This window comes from Stegodyphus dumicola, chromosome 3 (assembly GCF_044657685.1).
Source record: "Stegodyphus dumicola isolate Sdum_Otavi_A_Nest chromosome 3, ASM4465768v1".
NCBI lineage: Eukaryota > Metazoa > Arthropoda > Arachnida > Araneae > Eresidae > Stegodyphus > Stegodyphus dumicola.
The window spans coordinates 184,284,234-184,304,125 of NC_140770.1; the positions used below are offsets into that span (position 1 = coordinate 184,284,234).

Genomic DNA, 19,892 nt, shown 5'->3' on the forward strand with positions numbered 1-19,892 from the left:
GTTTCACTTCTTGCTAAGAAACTCAAGTATCCCACCACTTATATTAGAAATAGGAACAAATTATAACCCATTAACACATTCAAAAGATAACCATATTTGTCAGTGAATCGCCTCCTCCAAAATGGCAATCGTAAAAAAAGACAAATTTCAGACAATTGAAACTAAGGACCTTTTACCGATTTTGGCAGAAATTAACAACATTTAAGAACCAAAAACGAATTTAAAAAAAAAATCTAAGGACTTTTAAGGACCGTACGAACCCTGGTTTGGTGAGAAATTTGCCGCCAACTGAGGGCCTATATGAGAGTAGTTCAATTTCAGGGTTATGCCAAAAAGAAAGAGAAAGAAAAAAATTTCCTGAAATTTGAAAGTATTATTTACTAATAATAAATAAATTTAAAGGTAAGAAGCAACATTAAATGATAACAAATAACATAAAAATAAAGATAATTACTTAAAAACTGAATTAAAATAATTAACGATATTTTAGCAAATATCGATTACTTATAGCAAATATCGTTGATTATTTACTTAATTTTTAACCTATATGACTAATTACTATTTTTTTTATTTTACTGCAAAATGAAAAATAAGGCATTTATTAAAAAGAGAAAAAAGAAAAAAAACAGGTTTAAAAGAATTTGAGGTAAAATCCTAGCATACGCTAAGGCCTTGGGCATGATTTTGATAACTGTCGCCAACACCAAACGACCCATTTACTGCTTATCATAATGTCACCAAATCCTGTGTGTACCATAGTACATGGAGGCTATTCTAACCAAAGAATGTCTATGTAAAGAAGGAAAGGTTCCTACGCCGCTAGAAAGTGGAGGAATTGCCGTAATTTTAAAACTTGAAAAATATTTAGTATTTTTTCCAAAAGAAATGAAATGTAACTCTGTAACATGAAATGTCATTGAATACTGAATGGATATGCAAGTGCGATTCACCATAGAAAAATATTTTAAGCAACGGAAATAAGAGATGAAATGTAAATAAACATGACGGGCCTTCTTAAATATCTTCCTTTTCAAACCTGTAGCAAATAGAGTACTGGAGCGAAAATCTTCCGTTTCAAATCTATTACGAAATCATTAAAAAATATTATCTAAAAAGTTATATCTAAAAAAATGTACAGAGAGCGATTCAATTTTTTTTAAAATTTTGCGAATATGATCAATATTTCCCAGATAATTATTCAAAAACTTATTTTACATCTTGCATTTTCATTTGGTTGCAAAAACTAGCACTTTAGATAAGAATGCTAGGAGAATTTACGCTCAGGCAAAGATGCCATTTTACTTCTCTAGGTGCATGGTGGGACAAGTGGTATCCCACCATGTCATGAATGACCTTCAAAGTTTTTTTTTTTTTTTTTATGCATGAAATAACATTGTATAAGGGGCTAATTATCTATGTGTAAAGTTTTTTTTTTTTTTTTCAAAAATTATTTTTTATGCAATGAACCTCGAAGGCATCATCTGTATTTGTATTTGTCAACATTTATACATATATATTTATTCACCAATTTAACAGCATGCGTTTTCAGCTAATATTTTTTTAAAAAACAACATAATCACTTTATATACCTGAATCAGCCGTATTGGGTAGCTTTTAAATTAAAAATAGAAATATTTTACTTTAAATTCATTTCCTTGAAGTTGTTTACTATCTTCTGTGAATGAAAAAAAAAATTACACCTTTTTGAAGAAGAGACACATCAGATTTTATTGATAAAGACATCTGATAAAAAAAAAAAAAAAAAAAAAAAAAAAAAAAAAAAGAGCACAAATTATATGCCATATAATGATTTCATGACATCACCTATGAAATTTTAATATTAATGAACCTTCTAATGGTAACCACTTCCCCTCCTTTAACCCTTTCTAAATGGGTGTTACACATATGTAATCCTTATGAATGTCTTTCACAGCTGGGCATCAAACCCATGCATCATTAGAGAATGAGCTTAGGAGATGGTGATGCACATGTGCATTTTAAGGCGAACCTTAAAAGACTACTTGATGGATTTCTGTGCTTATAACTTTTGAGCTGAGAATAGTTTTAGGATTCTGACCTTCAGTTTGATCACATTCTGCCTAACTTGTGTCAGCTGCACAGAGGAGAATGGGAAGTGTAACGTAAACAGACAGAGCTCAACTCACCAGGTGATATGAACACATTCGTGTTTCTGATATCCCTTCAAATCCTTTTTTCGCTAGCAAAGTGTCTTTAAGGGTTATTATGTGGAGTTCTCTTACACTTTGTATTGCTTTTATATATTATACTTCACATTTTTCCCTTTTTATTTTGGAAAACCTGAAGTTTATAATGGCAAGCAACTGTTATTTATCAGAGGAAGGATATACTCGCATGGTTAAATGAGCCAATTAGTCACATGGATGAGAGTGATTCATTTTCTAAAGAGTTTCTATAGAGAATATTTCTAATGGTTCTGACAGACATTTTGTCAGAGACTGAACTCTTTGAGTGACTGCTTTTCACTTCACGTAAATTGTTACTTCTTATACTTTTTTAAAATTAAGTTTAAAGTTTATTATTAATGCATTTTGTGAATTAAAAAAATTTGGTACAATTCCGTTATAAGGGGCATAAAAAATCGTTAATACTACTGTTGATGCTGCAGCGGCAGCGCCAAACAGGCGATACGGACTTAAAAGCTGTACAGAAAAGCGCCAATTGGCGAAACAGTAAACCCGTTTGGCAAACCTACAGGCTGACAGGGAGAGAAGAATTTTCCCGGCAGTCAAGTGGAACTACTTCAACAAATGTGTGCGTCTCTGCTTCGCCGAAATATGTGATCTTGTGTATTCGCATCTGTACTGTGCTCTGAATTTCTTAAGCCGTTATAATGTACCCGGCAACTGTTACTTTTCCTTATTAAATTTGATTATTAATTGTAACATGTCTATCTTAACTAAGATTTCGGCTTTCCTAGTTAATGTTAGGGATATTTTGCACGTGTTACTCACACGTACATCATTGGTGACCCTGTCCCTCGCTCCTTCTGTTTCGATCCCTAATGACTATCTGTCTCAATCTTTGTTTAAAAACTAAAAATATGCCTTATTTTGATGCCAATGCTCTTCCTTATGACTGATAAAAGCTCTACCCTATTTATTTCCTCCTCATTTTATCGTACGGATTACACGTGGTTTATCACACTAAAGGAGGATTTACAGGTATGTGGTCAAATTTTTTTAATTATCTGTGATTGGTCTTAATTATGTTTTTGTGATATGTTTTGCTCTAAAATTATAGTTTTAATTTAATTATTGATTGTTTAAAATTGATCTTTGTTTGTTTGTTTAAAATTGATCTTTACGATTTACGATATATTTATAATTGGCAACCATGCCAGGATCGGAAGGCCAAACCAACGAGGAATCGAATATGGCGGTTCAGGAGCCACAAATCTCACACGTGGCAGTTAAAATTCCCCCTTTATGGAAAAAGAATGTTAAACTTTGGTTTATTCAAGGTGAAAGTAACTTTGCTTTAGCGAAGATTAGTAGCGATAGTACAAAATACAACCACGTGGTTTCTTCGATACACCCTGGAACTCTTTCCGCAGTATCAGATATTTTATTTAATCCCCCAGCGACGGCTAAATATGATTCCCTTAAAGCTAGGTTAATAGTAGAATTCTCAGATTCGGAAAGCGAGCAAATACGCAGACTTATTTCTGAATTGCATTTAGGGGACGACAAACCATCTCACTTATTGAGAAAAATGAGAGAATTAGGTGGAAACTGTATAACTGACGAATTTTTAAAATCATTATGGCTGCAAAGGTTACCTTCCGAGGTGCATGCCATTTTATCAATAAGTTCGGAATCCTTAGACAATTTAGCAAAAATGGCTGATAAGATAGCTGAAGTGCGCACGCCAACGAACAACAGCGTGTTCGCGGTCCAGGCAGCTTCGGTGAGTTCCCCCAGAAACCCTAACGATTCTGGTGGCCCCCTCGAGGAGCTTAAGGCCTTAAGGAGTGAAATCTCTGCCCTAAGTAAACAAGTTGAGCAACTCTCCCGCGGAAAAACGAGGAATAATTTCCCCCTGGATCAACATAACACAGCACGTAGTTTTTCGCGTGGCCATTCCCGAGAGCGTGTGAACAATTATTGTTATTTTCATTCGCGATTCGGTAATAATGCACGAAAATGTCGAGCACCTTGTTCCTTTTCTCAGAACGCTACGGCCCAGGAAAACTAGTAGTAGCGGCTGTCGATCGAAATTCATCGGCAGTCGCGCATTCATGTCGTTTACATGTTTACGATAACAGATTAAATTTAAACTTTTTGGTTGATTTGGGCTCGGATGTTTCATGTGTGACACCGACTTCTAAGTTTAAGAAAATGCATCCTGATTCGCTTCAATTATTTGCCGCGAATAATTCCAGAATTTCTACGTATGGAACAAAATTGTTAATTGTGAATTTAGGACTTAGACGAAACTTTTCTTGGAAGTTTTTAATCGCCGATGTACCAGTGCCTATAATAGGAGCCGACTTTTTAAAGCATTTTGATCTTTTAATCGATTTAAAACGAGGTAGGCTTATCGATAATACTACGAAATTAACTCATATTGGTTCTCTTTCCGATTCTAAAAATTATTTTTCGGTAAAGTTAATATCTGGTGATTCACCATATCACAGAATCTTGAAAGACTTTCCGGAAGTACTGAAGTTAAAATCCGATTCGGGTAGAGTAAAGCATAGTACGGTTCATTACATCGAAACAAACGGTCCTCCTGTGCACAGTAAACCGCGTAGGTTAAGCCCTAAGTTATACGAAGCAGTAAAAAAAGAATTTCAATTTATGATAGATCAAGGTATTTGTAGACCATCAAAATCAGCATGGTCATCACCTCTTCATGTAGTTTCTAAAAGTTCGGGCGACATACGGCCAGTAGGAGACTACCGAAAACTGAACGCGTGCACCGAACCCGACAGATACCCTATCCCGCATTTACAAGACTTTAACAATACGCTTAGCGGAAAGACAATTTTTTCAAAAATTGATATCGTTCGGGCATATCATCATATACCGAAAACTGCAGTTTGCACCCCATTTGGTCTTTTCGAATTTCTGTTTTTAAATTTCGGACTGTGCGGAGCAGCTCAAACCTTTCAAAGGTTTATGAACGAAATTCTTGGAGATCTAAAATTCGCCTACGTCTACTTAGATGATATTTTGATATTTAGTGATACGGAAGATGAGCATAAATCTCACCTACGTACTGTTTTTGAAAGATTAACTTCATATGGATTGACAATTAACGCTTCGAAATGTGTTTTCGGCGTTCCGGAAATATCTTTTTTAGGCCATATAATCAATAAAGATGGTACCAAGCCTCTGACGAACAAAGTGGAACCGATACTTAACTACCCACTTCCTAAAACGGTAAAAGATTTGCAAAGATTTTTAGGATTTTTAAATTTTTACCCAACGTAGCCCAGAATCAAATACATTTAACTTCGTATTTAAAAGGGGCTAAGAAAAATGATAAGACAATCCTGAATTTGTCTGAGGAAGCGCGGAGTGAATTTCAAAAGTGCAAACAGCTAATCGCTAATGCTGTTCTTTTGGCACACCCGAAGAAAGATGCCCAGTTGGTTTTACAGGTTGATGCGTCAGACTTCGCGATCGGTGGAACGCTATCACAAATAGTTGATAGAAATTTACAGCCTCTTGCATTTTTCTCACGAAAGCTTTCGCAGGTGGAAAGGAACTATAGTGCGTATGATCGAGAGCTATTGGCAGCTTATGCTGCTATTAGGCATTTTAAGCATATGTTGGAAGCCCGGAACTTTTCTTTAATCACCGATCACAAACCGCTCACGTATGCATTCGACAGCGTTTGGATAAGTGTTCACCTCGTCAGGCTAGGCAGTTAGACTTTATCTCACAATTCACCACTGAAATTCGCCATATAAAAGGTTCGGAGACGTACTTTCGCGTATAGAAGCAATAAGCATGCCTAACCCTATCGACTATGAGGGAATCGCTAAAATGCAAGAAATCGACCCAGAATTACAAACATTGCTTAAAGAGTCAAAAGTTCTACATCTCAAAAAAGTTACCTTACCGAATTGTAGCTTACCGATATATTGCGATGTGTCAACAGGTAACGCCTGTCCTTACATTCCTCCGGCATTCCATGAGAAAGTTTTTGCCACCTTGCACAATTTGTCTCACCCCGGCATTCACGCATCAACAAAGTTAGTATGTTCACGGTTTGTTTGGTCTTCCATCCGCAAAGATTGCGCGAAATGGGCACGGCAGTACATTCCGTGCCAGAAAGCAAAAGTAAGCAGGCATACTAGAACCCCGTTAATGAAGTTTCCAGACCAATCACAGAGGTTTGATCACGTCCACCTTGACCTTGTTGGTCCCCTACCTCCTTCTCAAAATAATTATTACTGTCTAACTATGATAGATAGATTTACTAGATGGTCCGAAGCAGTACCCATACCAGACATAACAGCACGCACAGTAGCACATGCTTTCTATGACCACTGGATTACTCGATTTGGTTGTCCGACTGTTATTACTATCGACCAAGGGCGACAGTTTGAAAGCGGCTTATTTCAAGCCCTTTCCCAATTATTGGGAATCAAGAGTATCAGGACGTCTCCTTACCACCCACAGGCGAATGGACTGATCGAGGAATTCCACCGTCCTTTGAAAGCTGCCTTAAAAGCGCACGATACCAGTGACTGGGTGGCTGCCCTTCCAACGCTGCTGATGGGTTTCCGCGCCGCTCTCAAAGAGGACATAGGAGCATCCACTTCTGAACTGGTGTATGGAAAGACTATCCGTCTCCCAGGAGAATTTTTCAATTCGACACCTCCGGATGCGTCCCCCAAACAGTTTGTGGAGGATTTAAAATCTCACTTTGCCAGTGTCCGCCTGACCACGACTTCTAGCCACGGCCAGCGAACATGTTTCATTCATCCACGCCTTCACAAGTCCACATATGTGTTTGTTCGATACGACGGAGTTAGAAAACCGCTTCAAACTCCTTATGATGGACCGTTTAAGGTGCTAGAAAGACGAGATAAAACGTTTGATCTCGAAATAAAAGGGACTAAGCAAACAATCTCCATAGATAGACTGAAACCCACTTTTGTAACCATGGACTCTTCTCAAGTTGCTTCCAAGAGTGTGAAAAAACCTTCGGACATTTGTATCACCCGTTCTGGACGATTAATCCGACCCCCGCATCGGTATGTCACATTTCGTTGACACTGCGGAGGGAGTATGCAGCGGCAGCGCCAAACAGGCGATACGGACTTAAAAGCTGTACAGAAAAGCGCCAATTGGCGAAACAGTAAACCCGTTTGGCAAACCTACAGGCTGACGGGGAGAGAAGAATTTTCCCGGCAGTCAAGTGGAACTACTTCAACAAATGTGTGCGTCTCTGCTTCGCCGAAATATGTGATCTTGTGTACTCGCATCTGTACTGTGCTCTGAATTTCTTAAGCCGTTATAATGTACCCGGCAACTGTTACTTTTCCTTATTAAATTTGATTATTAATTGTAACATGTCTATCTTAACTAAGATTTCGGCTTTCCTAGTTAATGTTAGGGATATTTTCGTATGCACGTGTTACTCACACGTACATCAATGCCAATGCTGTCAAAAATAATTACAGTAACCCTAATGCAAGAAAGGAAACATAATAGTAAATAACTGCCTAAGATTATTGTTTTAGTACAGATGAAAGGTTAATTTCATGTAAATACATTTTTTGTTATTATAATTTACAAACAAAATGCTAAACATAACTGAAATTAAGTGTACGATATAATAGCGTCTGTACATAAACTTGGACAAATGATCAAAATGCTCTCGAGCATTGCGACTTTTATTATGCCATTTAGCACTGCCCCACAGCTTCTCTACTGTTTGTCTATGACACTTACTTTCGTGGTCCAAAAAATTGTAGTTGCGATTGATAGTAAAATGTTAAAAACTAGCATTTTGCAGTTCATCCGACTGGCATGACTTCAAGCAGTCAGTATAAACCAATGCTTCCTTCTACAATATTTTCTTTTATGACGTTCAATAAAATTTTCGTCAATCGTTCTGGAACAGCGATTAAGAAGAAACATTAATTCGTTTCTTTGCATAATCCGCCAAAAACACATTCTGGTGGAAGAACCCGTTCAACATTATTCTTTCTTCTACTAAAAAGGCTTCTGTCTACTTCAACAATTTTGCCCCATCCGCCGATTTTCGAGCAATGCCGAGTAAATAAAGTTGCGGCACACACTTCACGCATGTAACTGTTCCAGTCTACAGTTGAACTGTAGTTCATCTTCAGCTGGAGTTCACAAAATTCAATAGATTTAATCTCCTGACACCAAAAATAGATGAACCTAACGGTTGTACGTAAGGAGATTTTCGTTCCTTCAAACTAATTCTGACTTCTTAATCCTTTCTTCTCATTACAGGTTTCTTTTCTGCACCTCTATTTTGCTACGAAGCTACCGCTAAAGCATAATTTCATCTTGTGGTTGTTCGAACATAATTTTCTATCATAAATGATGCTTGCTCTTTGAAAAATTTCCATTGCAGACTTTCGTCATTCGGAAATTCCCAAATTGTTAAACCCATAGTCTTATTAGAAAAGAATTAAAAAATTGAACTAGTGTTTCAATGGTGACTTATAAATATAGAACTAACTAAATTTACGCACTTCGGCACATTCACTAGATTTGGCGAGTTTGCGCATATATTTTCGCTGCAATATTTTACGGTCCCTAAAACAGAATAGTACCAAAATGTCAATGTAAAAAAAAAAAAAAAAAAAAGATTAAATGCCAATCATATATGATAGCTTAAGTAAAAATCTAAAATGGAACCAAAAATTATGACAATGGGGTTAAAAAAAATTTTTTTTTTTTTAATTTCTATTTCTAATGTTTAGGCTTAGCAATGCAAAAGCCATGTCCTGAGGGAGCATCTTGAACAAAAGCATGCCATCTTGAAAGGATTCAGTGACCAACATCTCTGATAACATCAATATTGATTACTTCTACAAAAATTGGAAATCATTTAGAACCATTCAACCTGAGATGTTTATCTTAGAATGAAGTCTCAGTAATTTAGCTTCTCAAATCCTAGCTAAATAAAATAATGATGTATGTTTTCAAACAAAACAATTACCTTGTCTTTTATCACATCTAGATTTGGCAGGTTATTAGGTTTACATAATGACATAGGTTGAGACTGCAACTGAAGAAGAAAGTCCCTGTCATACTGTTTCTTCCCTTCAGGATTTAGAGGGCTCCACTGATCTAAATAGGAAGGGGGGAAAAATACTGCTTAATTAAAAGGCAACAGTTTCATTATATATTAAAAAAAACTTCCATAATGTTAGCTTAATTTCTTTTTAATAAATGGATTTTATTTTTTGAAAAATGTTACATTTTACACCTGCCAAAGCTTTTTTCATCGTACATATTTTTACTGAGAGTATACTAAATACTTAAGAGTGTATACAAAATCAGCTGTAGTTTAAACAGCCTCAAATGTAAGGTATTAAAAGAACAGATCTTTTAACACACTTATTTCTTTTACTTCTATATTACAATAAACATTCACTGAAAAAAATATACTTCATAAAATCACAGCTTAGCATGCTGTAAGTTCAAATTTCATACCAAAATAATTTATCAGCAACAGTAATTTACCTGAAACTATAGTTTTAAATCAAAATGCATATCTTTGATATCAATTAAACACATTTATTAGGCTGCAACATCAGAAATGTATTAATAATGCATTTCACATCATTTCTTATCCACAAAAAAGTTTGGTATTATACTTTATACCTATATATAATTTAAGTATAAAATAGATAAAAGTGAATTTAAAGAAAAAGTTAAAAACAATCACATATGACACACATTACAATTTTATGAAACTAAATGTTTCTAAGAATCCCAGGGAGAAACAACAGATATCCATTTACAAATTTGTTTTCATTAAATAAACTCTAAAATATTATAGAGATTTTTTTAAAGAGGCACTCTTATACTAATTAGCAAGATTTATGTATTAACTATAGATCTTATGATGTTCTGAATGACAACACTATCAGAATATTTAATATTTACTGGGAGAAAAAGCATCATTTTACTAAACTTTAAAATTTTTCTTAATTTTTTTTAAAGAATTACGTACCATTCTTGCAAAAAAAGCTGACTAATAAATATTTCTTTTTTGCTAAAGTGCAGACTTAAAAACATTTTGAGGTGATACCTAAAATACTAAACATATGTAGAACTTTTTTTATTAGTGCATAATTTTAATCTCCCAGTATTCAGGTCCTCAGAAAGACTCCATTAAGCATAATATTATTATAATTTCTCTTTTTATGATTTGATATTTCAACTACTGTTACATAACTTGCACTTAATATCTGTTTAACACAAACAATCTTCAAGAGACATAAGACATTTCAAAAGAAAAATCTTAACATCTCAAATCTTACCCCACCCGCCGAATGTGTACAACTGCTAAATTTTTCATTATCATAAAAACTGCAAATAGAAATAAAGCCTTATGTTGCAGTTAAAATCAAAAATTACTAAGTACATAAGTGCAATTACTGTAGATTACAAAATGTTAAAATAATGAAACATACTTTCACATATTCTTCCATTTCCAAAAAATAAAAGGCGAAAAAAATTTGAATTTTTTTTTCTAAAACTTACCTTCTTTATAATTATATTTCAAAACTATTTTGCTTTGTGCATCTTCAGATATGTTTTCTTTATCCTCGCTTTCTGCACTAGGTGAAACTGAAGACGTTTCACTAGTAGGCTCACTTGGGAAAATATCATTCTGAGGTGTTGACACAGCTGAGGTTTCCTCAGGAAGGGGTATGGAGCTTAGTATTTCACTGTCAACTATGGTAACAGGAGATGGAATTCTCTCTTCAGATACAGGGGAGACAGATGTAACTGGTGGTGGAGCAGGAACTTGAGATGCTACAGATGTCACTTCCTATTACAATTAAAATAACATTATACAAATATTTCTTGATTTACATAAAAAAAAAAAAAAGCTCGGTTTTGCTGTGTCCTTCATATTATTTTACACAATATTTTAATTTTTAGTTTGACAGATATATATTAAAAACACAAACAAGAAATGTGACTAACACCAAAGAATAAATATAAATAAAGCAAACATTTTGGTCCATTAATAAATGTAAAAATATCAGGAAAGCTGAATTTGTGGGCAAAATAAAAAATGTTTGTAATTATTTGAAAAACTAACTCTTAGAATGACACATCGTTAGATTATTGTTCTTAGGAGATTTTATACATCAGCAATTAACATGTTACTGATCACTGGCGGTTCGACAGCATATGCATGTCCAACCTGCCGCTCAGCCGCAGATTCTCCCTGTCCTCCAACAGGGTTCATAGGCACATTTTAGTTAAAAAAATAAGCACCTATAAGCACTTTTCAAGCACATTTTAAGAAAAAAATAAGCACCTGTCTAATTACATTAGACACAGCTGCATAACCTTAAAAATTAAGACTTTTAATTTACAATACGAGAAATGCAGTATTTATTAAGAGAGAATAAGCATTACCTCATGGAAAATAATTACTTTTTAAAAAAAAATTTAAATAACAGTTCAATTTACAGAACTAGTTTACAATGAGAGGGGGAAAAAAAAAAACCTATGCAGAACTAAACTATATTACAAGATTCAATGATGAAATTTCAGTTCAAAATAGAGAAAATAAATAATAATAAGGCATATTTATTGCATTCGCTTGGAACCTAATAATAAATACAATTTATTTTTCCACTCCTATTGATATTTAAATAATTTAAATCTAAATTCTGAACATTTTCTAAATTTTCATTGTATATCAGTTTTCCCTTAACAGATATTGCAAGCAAAGTAATTTAAGTAAAAAAAAAAAGGAACATTTCTGAAATCAGAAGACAGAAACTTGCTTCATGCAGTCATCCTTTAACAGTAAAACCTCAACTAACCCGCATATTGCCGAATATTCGGACAGTCGAGCGTAACTTGAAAAAGAGGAGCGGAGGGGGGGGGGGGTACACTGTAGCCGCTCTTTAGATTTTTCCACTAAATAAGTGCTTTTGACATTTCGATTTGTGCATCATATAAAAATAAACCAATGGAACTGAAAAATATTCTGCTTAGCAAGCAAAGTAAAACTCTTTTAAATGTTCATAAACAAATCTCAGACAGAACATCAAAATTAATTATCTTCCCTATGTGGTATTACGCAATCGGAATCAACAGCTGCCGGTATTGGGAGAATAAAGAAGTAAATAACTGGAGCGTGTTCATTCTAATTTTCAACACCCGGCGTTAAATTTACAGAATAGAATCATTCTTCGCTTGGGTTGGTAGACCGCAGAACTTTTAGTCCTATTCAATCCAGATTGGAAAGTGATAAAAAAAAAAAAGTCCGTTGCTTGTTTTGCAGCGAACTTGTAACAGTTTCAATATTCGAGATTTTGCGGAGAAAGGGGAGAACCTCCCAATCTTTATACTGTATAATGTATTGACCAAAAAAATTAAATTATTTTGACTATTCGATTACTTTCCCTTTATTTAAGCCATTCCGAATATTATTCCTTAGAAAGCTAATCTGTGTTAAAACACAACCATTTTTGGAAGTTTACTATACTTCAGCAGTTACTGCAATTATGTTATTATAAACATTCATACATATGCTCATAATATAAGCATAACGATCATAATAAACACGAATATGAACTGACCAAGCGGAACGAGAATGCAAATTATTGAGATCTTGATAGAAATTCAAACGTGTGTAGTATTTGGGTGGGAGGAAAAGAAAGCCGAATGTACCGGAATTTTCTAAGAATTTCTAAGGTCGAATTTTTTTTGAATTTCTAAGGTAAGCAATTCTTTGACCAATAGAACGACGGCACCTGTCTGTACTCTTCGTGCATACCAAAGGTTATGTTAATGCAGAGAAAGGGCAAAAAACTATTTCCGGGAGTATGATTCACCATCTGACATTCCATATTAGGAAGAAAAGTTGTTTATTTATAGTTTCGGCTTTGGTACGGGGAAAAATAGCACGTTCATTAAAAAAAAGCACTAAAAGCAAAAAATAAGGGCTTTAAAGAATTAAGTAAGCACCTATAAGGGCCTTTATATTTTATTTTCAAATATAAGGACTTATAAGGACCGCTACGAACCCTGTCCAATAACTGTCAGAACAATCTGATAAATCGTCTAAATAAAACTCTTCAGTACCCTTTTTTCGCTCATCGTGAACGGTAAATTGTTTTAAAAAGGTGTGATGATGTATGTGGTAGTTCATGAAGCAAAACACTTAACGCAAGTGAGCAAGTACCTCAATACTAGTAATAAAATGCAGATGATATAGCAAATGGCAATTGCTAATCGCCATGGCTACCGATTGATAGGCTATTTTTAGGTAGCCTCAAGGAAAAAGTGATTAATAGGCTGTCGGTCAGTAGGCGGTGATAAAAAGCCAATTAATAGGCTATCGGTCGGTAGGCATTGGCAATAAAAAGTCGATTAATAGGCAATCGGTTGGTAAGGTGTTAATGATGGCCATTTGTGACAGTAGATTTTTTTTTATCACAAACCGAAAATGACTTTAATTAAAAAAGGAAATTTTTCACTAAAGGCAACACTTTTACACTTCACACAGTTAATAACATGCAAATAATATATTTATATGCCATTTTTCAGGCATTTAATCATTTTATCAAAGGTTTTCTGTACTATTTGTCAATTACAGAAAATGATTTAAGAATCCAATCTCTGTAAATAGTTTAACATTAAAACACTAACGATTACATACAGTCAGTTCCAATCAATTGGACCACCAGTCAATTAAGACAGCTTCTATTTTGACAAAATTTCAAAGAACAATAATCAAACTAATACATAATTTAAATACTTCAATGGAACAATTCTCATTTAATTGGGAAAGTAACACAGAAGAAATTAAAAGATTGTGGATATATTTTAGACATTTTGCGATGTCTAAACACTACACACATTAAAATTTGATAAAATGATGCAAATCAGTTATCTATCATCCTACATCTCGCAAGAAAGTTACAATTTTAAAATCTTTTGTAAATTACCAAGAATTGAATGTACATAAGTAAGTTTCAATTTTATCCAGCAAAGCAAGTAAAATTGCTTTGCTGGATAAAATTGAAAGCCAGCTATTGAATACAAGCCATCATAGATTTGCTGTACAAAAATGTACCACAGTGTCTCTCTTACAATAAGAAAATCAGCGGTGTTAAGAAATGGATAGCATTACAGAAATAAATTCCACAATCATCCAAGCACTGAGAACTTGGAAGAAGCATTAGATTAAGTTTTGTATAGTTAGTATGGGATAGATATAAACTCCTCAGTGTTGGAGATTTTAAAAAGCTGGGCCACGATGATCTTAACCCTACAGGAGTAATGGATGTGAAATTCTATATAAAAGCATGGTTTCCATATTCATTTGCACATGAAAATTCCTGCCAGGTGCTAACTGATCCAATTTTGGGTTGGATGTACACTGGAAGAAAAGGAGTCAAGGGTACAATGTGATACAGTCATTTTCAAATTATAATCAAGAAAATAGCACTTATTCATGACATTTTAAGGAAATTTGAAATTCCATGGCCAAACCTGTAATGCACAGAGGGTTGTAAGGTTGGTTGGTTTGATAAAACAATATCACATTTTAAAAAGTGCATGATAAAAGGGGCAGTGCAGATATGAATGAAACTATGAGCAATGGCAAAAACTAAAATCACAACCTTTTTAAAACATTTCTGTTCAGAAGTTATTTACAAATTTCATGAAAACAAGTGCCTATTATTATGCTATGTCAGATAGCTAACGCCCATGCTATAATCACATTGCACTGTCAAGACATAAAAGGGCAATGGATGTTATTACAGTATTATGCTTTTTATATTTGTGAGAAAACGAAAAAAATGCTTATCCTTGATACTTTAAGGTCTTAATAGAAAGTTTACCAGCAGAATAACATATCAATAGCAAAGTATGGATGACTTTCAAAATGTTTGGTACTCTCTTACAAGCAGGGATGTAGAAGTGCAATGTAAATAAATGAAAATTTTGCTGCTTCTCAATAATGAAGCTGCACACCCTTATTTAGATAATCTAAAAAGATATAAAGCTGAAATTACTTATAAGCAATATTCTTAGTGCAACCAACATACATGGAGACATAATAAAAAGTTTATAGATAATGTATCGAGGAAAACCGGTTAATGGCATAAAGAAATTCATTATTTGTTAACAAGTTTATCAACAGCCAGAGAGAGAAGTGCAAAAATTTCCATTAGGGGGAAAAAACAATGATAGATATTTTTATACCTACCATTATGCATACTAAAAACCTTCAGTTTATAAGACACTGAAAATAAATATGTAATTCAGAAATAAACATATAAAATATACCTCTCCTTTAACCAAGAAAGCATCCATCTCTCCTCCCTCTTTGCTTTCTCCTTTTTTATTTAAATCTTTCTTCTTTTTAGTTTTATTTTTCTTACCTAAAGTAACAAAAAAATTGTCTAGCATCTGGAATGGCATTCACAACACTTAACCTTACAATAAATATTAAATTGAAGTATACAAAATCAATATACATACAGGTACTTTACAGCTCACATTTAGTTATAGACATGACTCAGTTATTTAACATTTTTTCATTAAGAGCTACTAGTTTTGTTTTTGCAAATTCTGCAATATACTTTAAAAAATACTTTATTAAATGTATATAATTACATTCGGCTTATCTTTGGAATATGGTAACTGGTAGTTTGGCGACATTTTGAAGGCAATAAAGGTTACTTACTACCTAGGACTTAGGTAATAATGTGAGAAGTACTCAGTTCCGATTATGCATTATTTTGTGTGAGGGAAATGAGAGATTATGAGATATGTCATGTGACATTAATGGACAAATTACAGTTTTTTAATTCGAAAAAGGGGAGGGAGGAATTTGGAAAACTGTAGTACTATATTATTTTGTATTAAGCTTCATTCTGTGTTGTGTGAAATAGTGGAAGTGTGCGTACCACGTAATGAAGATTCTGAAGATTAGGTAAGTTAGTATTTTTAATCATTTGAGGATATTATTTTTATGCATTGTTCTAAATGTAAGGAGTAAATAAATTAATATGATATTATTGGAAAATTGTTATTAGCAATGATTTAGTTTAAAGTAATTAGGATTGTAATCTAACTTTTATTAATTTAATGTATGTGCTTATTTATATTTTAAGTAGTGTTTTTTAATTTAATTATATTTTAATTTAATGATTGTGATTTTGTGAGTTATATGTTTGTAGTATTTTGGAATACGTTGAGTATTTTCATGCATTTTCATGAAATTTTTCTAATTTATGAGAAAAAAGCTGTGTACATGGATATAGTGAAGAGTGTGCCCAATAACATTTTTGTGCAATTCTGGGATTTTTTTTTAAGTAAAAATAAGTCAACGTGTACAAGGTTTAGTGATATTTTAATTAAATGATAGTTATTTTGTGAATTTTATGTTTGTAGGAATTTGGTATACGTTTCAGTTGAAGTAAACGTGCATGGAAGTAATTTAAATATTTGACACTAAGTATTTGTAACCATTTGCAATGTTTGCGGTATGAATTCGATGGTGATGTTTATAATATAATAGATATTTTAGAGGTAAAAGTTTTTGGATATTTTATTTTATACGTGGAAATGTTCATCTTTGGAAAGGGTATATACTTTTTGCGATCAGGTAATTTCAAATATGTTCTTTTTACCGGATTTAAAGATTCACAAAATTTTCATGCATTTTCGTGAAATTTTTCTAATTTATGAGAAAAAAGCAGTGTACATGGATATAGTGAAGAGTGTGCGCAATGCCATTTTTGTGCAATTCTGGGATGTTTTTTTAAGTAAAAATAAGTCGACATGTACATGGTTTAGTGGTATTTTAATTAAATGATAGTTATTTTGTGAATTTTATGTTTGCAGGAATTTGGTATACGTTTCAGTTAAAGTAAACGTGTATGGAAATAATTTAAATATTTGTAACCATTTGTAATGTTTGCGGTATGAATTCGTTGGTGACGTTTATAATATAATAGATAATTTAGAGGTAAAAGTTTTTGGATATTTTATTTATTTTATACGTGGAAATGTTCAACCTTGGAAAGGGTATATACATTTTCGAGATCAGGTAATTTCATATATGTGCTTTTTACCGAGTATTAAAGATTCACAGAAATTTTTTGCATTTTCGTGCAAATTTTTGTAATTTATGAGAAAATAGCAGTGTAGATAGATAAAGTTAAGAGTGTATGCAATGCCATTTTTGTGCAATTCTGGGACGTTTTTTTAAGTAAAAATAAGTCGACGTGTAAATGGTTTATGTGTATGTGCTATTCTGAAAAACGCGCAAGGAGTTTGCGAATGTGCACTTTTCCCCAAGTTTGCAGTTAATATTTGTCATGATTAAGCAGTTTTGTTACATAGAATTTCTAGCATTAGTGTAATTTCGGCTAGTAGATTGTTGGAAAAAGTGTTCAGTAAACAAAAAGAAAAGAAACATGTCTTTACTTCGTGAAGACAAAATGGCGGCGAAAAAAAAATAGAGGGTTGCTGTAGCAGAGTTGGTCGCCAAATTTTCGCAAAAAATTTAGTGGTATTTAACCATGTACACGTCGACTTATTTTTACTTAAAAAAACATCACAGAATTGCACAAAAATGGCATTGCGCACACTCTTGACTTTATCTATGTACACATCGACCTATTTTCACTTAAAAAGTCATAGAAAATTGACAAAAATCCAATTCTTACTCTTGTAAAAAGCGCCAAACAAATAAGTGGGCGATTCTGCACTTTAGCAGCGAAATTGTTTCTAAGTGCTTATTAGCTACAATCACGATCGGAATTTTCCGGAAAATGTCACATTACATGTCTCATAATCTCTTATTTCTCTAAGACAAAATAATCTGTGATTCGAACCGTGTACTTCTCAGATCTCTTTACAGTAGTACACAGTACATTTGTAGAGTACACAGTTCTCATTCGAACTGTGTACTCTACTAAAGTCCTAGCTAGTAAGCTTTATCGCCTTACCAAAATATCGCCAAACTACCTGTTACCATATTCTAAAGATTAGCCATCAATTCAATAATACAAGATAAATATTGATATTTAAATAAACAGCATTTTTGATACATTATCAAACACACAGATTTTCTTCACCAAGTGGATTATTTTAAAATTCAGAAATAACACTGAATATGAGATGATAATGAGGAACAACTACGTATATTAGGAAAACAAGCTTTACTAGTATTTGCACAAATCTAACAAAGATCATAGAATATGCAACTATTTGGCATTCAATGTAGGCATAATACTTTAAAACACATAACTGTGTAGCCATAATATTCTAAAACAGAGAATGCCACCCTCCCGAAAAATTATGCAAATGAGAGACTTATAATAGTCATTTACAAACATGCATCAGACATGCATTTACAAACATGCATGTTGCCAAACAGTCAGATGTAACACTAGTAATGAATAAACACGACATTACAAAACAAGCATAATCTCTTCACCTTGGTTTTATGTAAACCCGATTAATTCTCGATAAATCAGTTTAGTTTTTGAAAACAAATACCAATTTACGGTACTTGAGTACTATCCCATCAACCATGAAAATTAGCTACCATCAAAGTTGTGCCAATAGTTCATACGGAATTCTGAAGCAATAAAAGCCTGTTTATTATTAAACAATCAGTATTCAAACTGCATTTTTTAAAAATTTCATAAAAAGGCTTTCATTTATTTCTATTATCTTGTTAAGACTCTCTGATTTTAACTGGATGTTCTGCTTAGATTGCTACAAGTGGTACTGTTCTGCTATAGGAACCAGATTTAGAAATGAATGAAAGTATGCACATGTGTATGTATGTGCATATATGTGTGTACATACATTCATATTAAATATAGACATACATGAACACATCCATACAATTCTGAAGCCAGTCCTCATAACAGAATAGTACCATACAAGCTTTTATATATAATTATAATCCTATAACTGTTTTGTTAGCCATATGATATGCATTAATAAACACTTTTCTGCTGAAGATCTGATCTACTGAAGGGTAAATAATCTTGAAAATAATCTACTGCTTTCTGTTATGAAGAAGGCAGGTTCTAAATTTTAATCATGTTTTCAAATCGCAAGGAGATACAGAAACAGTTAATTTACATGTTTGTGCATAAAAACATAAGGTGTTGTACCAAGAACTAATCAGGTTTACTACAAATAAAAGCACAGATGTTACGAATGCATTGCGACACCATGCCTATCCATTAACTGACACTAAATTGCATTGCTCGTCAATGGCTTTATGGCCTACAGCTATGATGTATGGATGACGCTAACCAACGAGATACAAAGAAGGCACTAACTCTCAATCAGAGGCGGCAATAGTTCAGTTTTCCACGAGGCAGACCTAGTAAGAGGTCATAGGATAAAGGAAAAGCTCATGGGAGCCATTAGAGAAATGAAATTAACTGTATTAATGAATGTACATATTTCAATTTTTAGTGTAGTTTTAGTGATCTAGTGTTTAGTTTTTGTGTGTGTAATAAATGCTTAAAATACGAAGAAGGTTGAATCATTTCTGAAGCGGCACATGAACACAGTGCGACATTACATGTTCTCTACTTTTCCACAACCAGAGTATTAGCTAAGTGTAGAGAAAATTCAAGAGAAGCAGGTAGGAAGCTTTCGGTTTTA

The 19,892-nt window shown here is 33.4% G+C and overlaps 1 protein-coding gene across 2 annotated transcripts in view; it reads right to left on the reverse strand.

The window, feature by feature from the left end:
• The window catches only part of eIF4G1 (eukaryotic translation initiation factor 4G1), a 163,443-nt gene that overhangs the window by 41,998 nt on the left and 101,553 nt on the right, over window positions 1-19,892 (reverse strand). For both annotated transcript variants that reach the window (XM_035362888.2, XM_035362889.2), the window contains 3 exons: window positions 15,537-15,631; window positions 10,752-11,043; window positions 9,199-9,329 (listed from right to left, as the gene is read on the reverse strand). In XM_035362888.2, coding sequence (XP_035218779.1) covers window positions 9,199-9,329; window positions 10,752-11,043; window positions 15,537-15,631 — 518 coding nt within the window. The remainder of the gene's footprint in view (window positions 1-9,198; window positions 9,330-10,751; window positions 11,044-15,536; window positions 15,632-19,892) is intronic.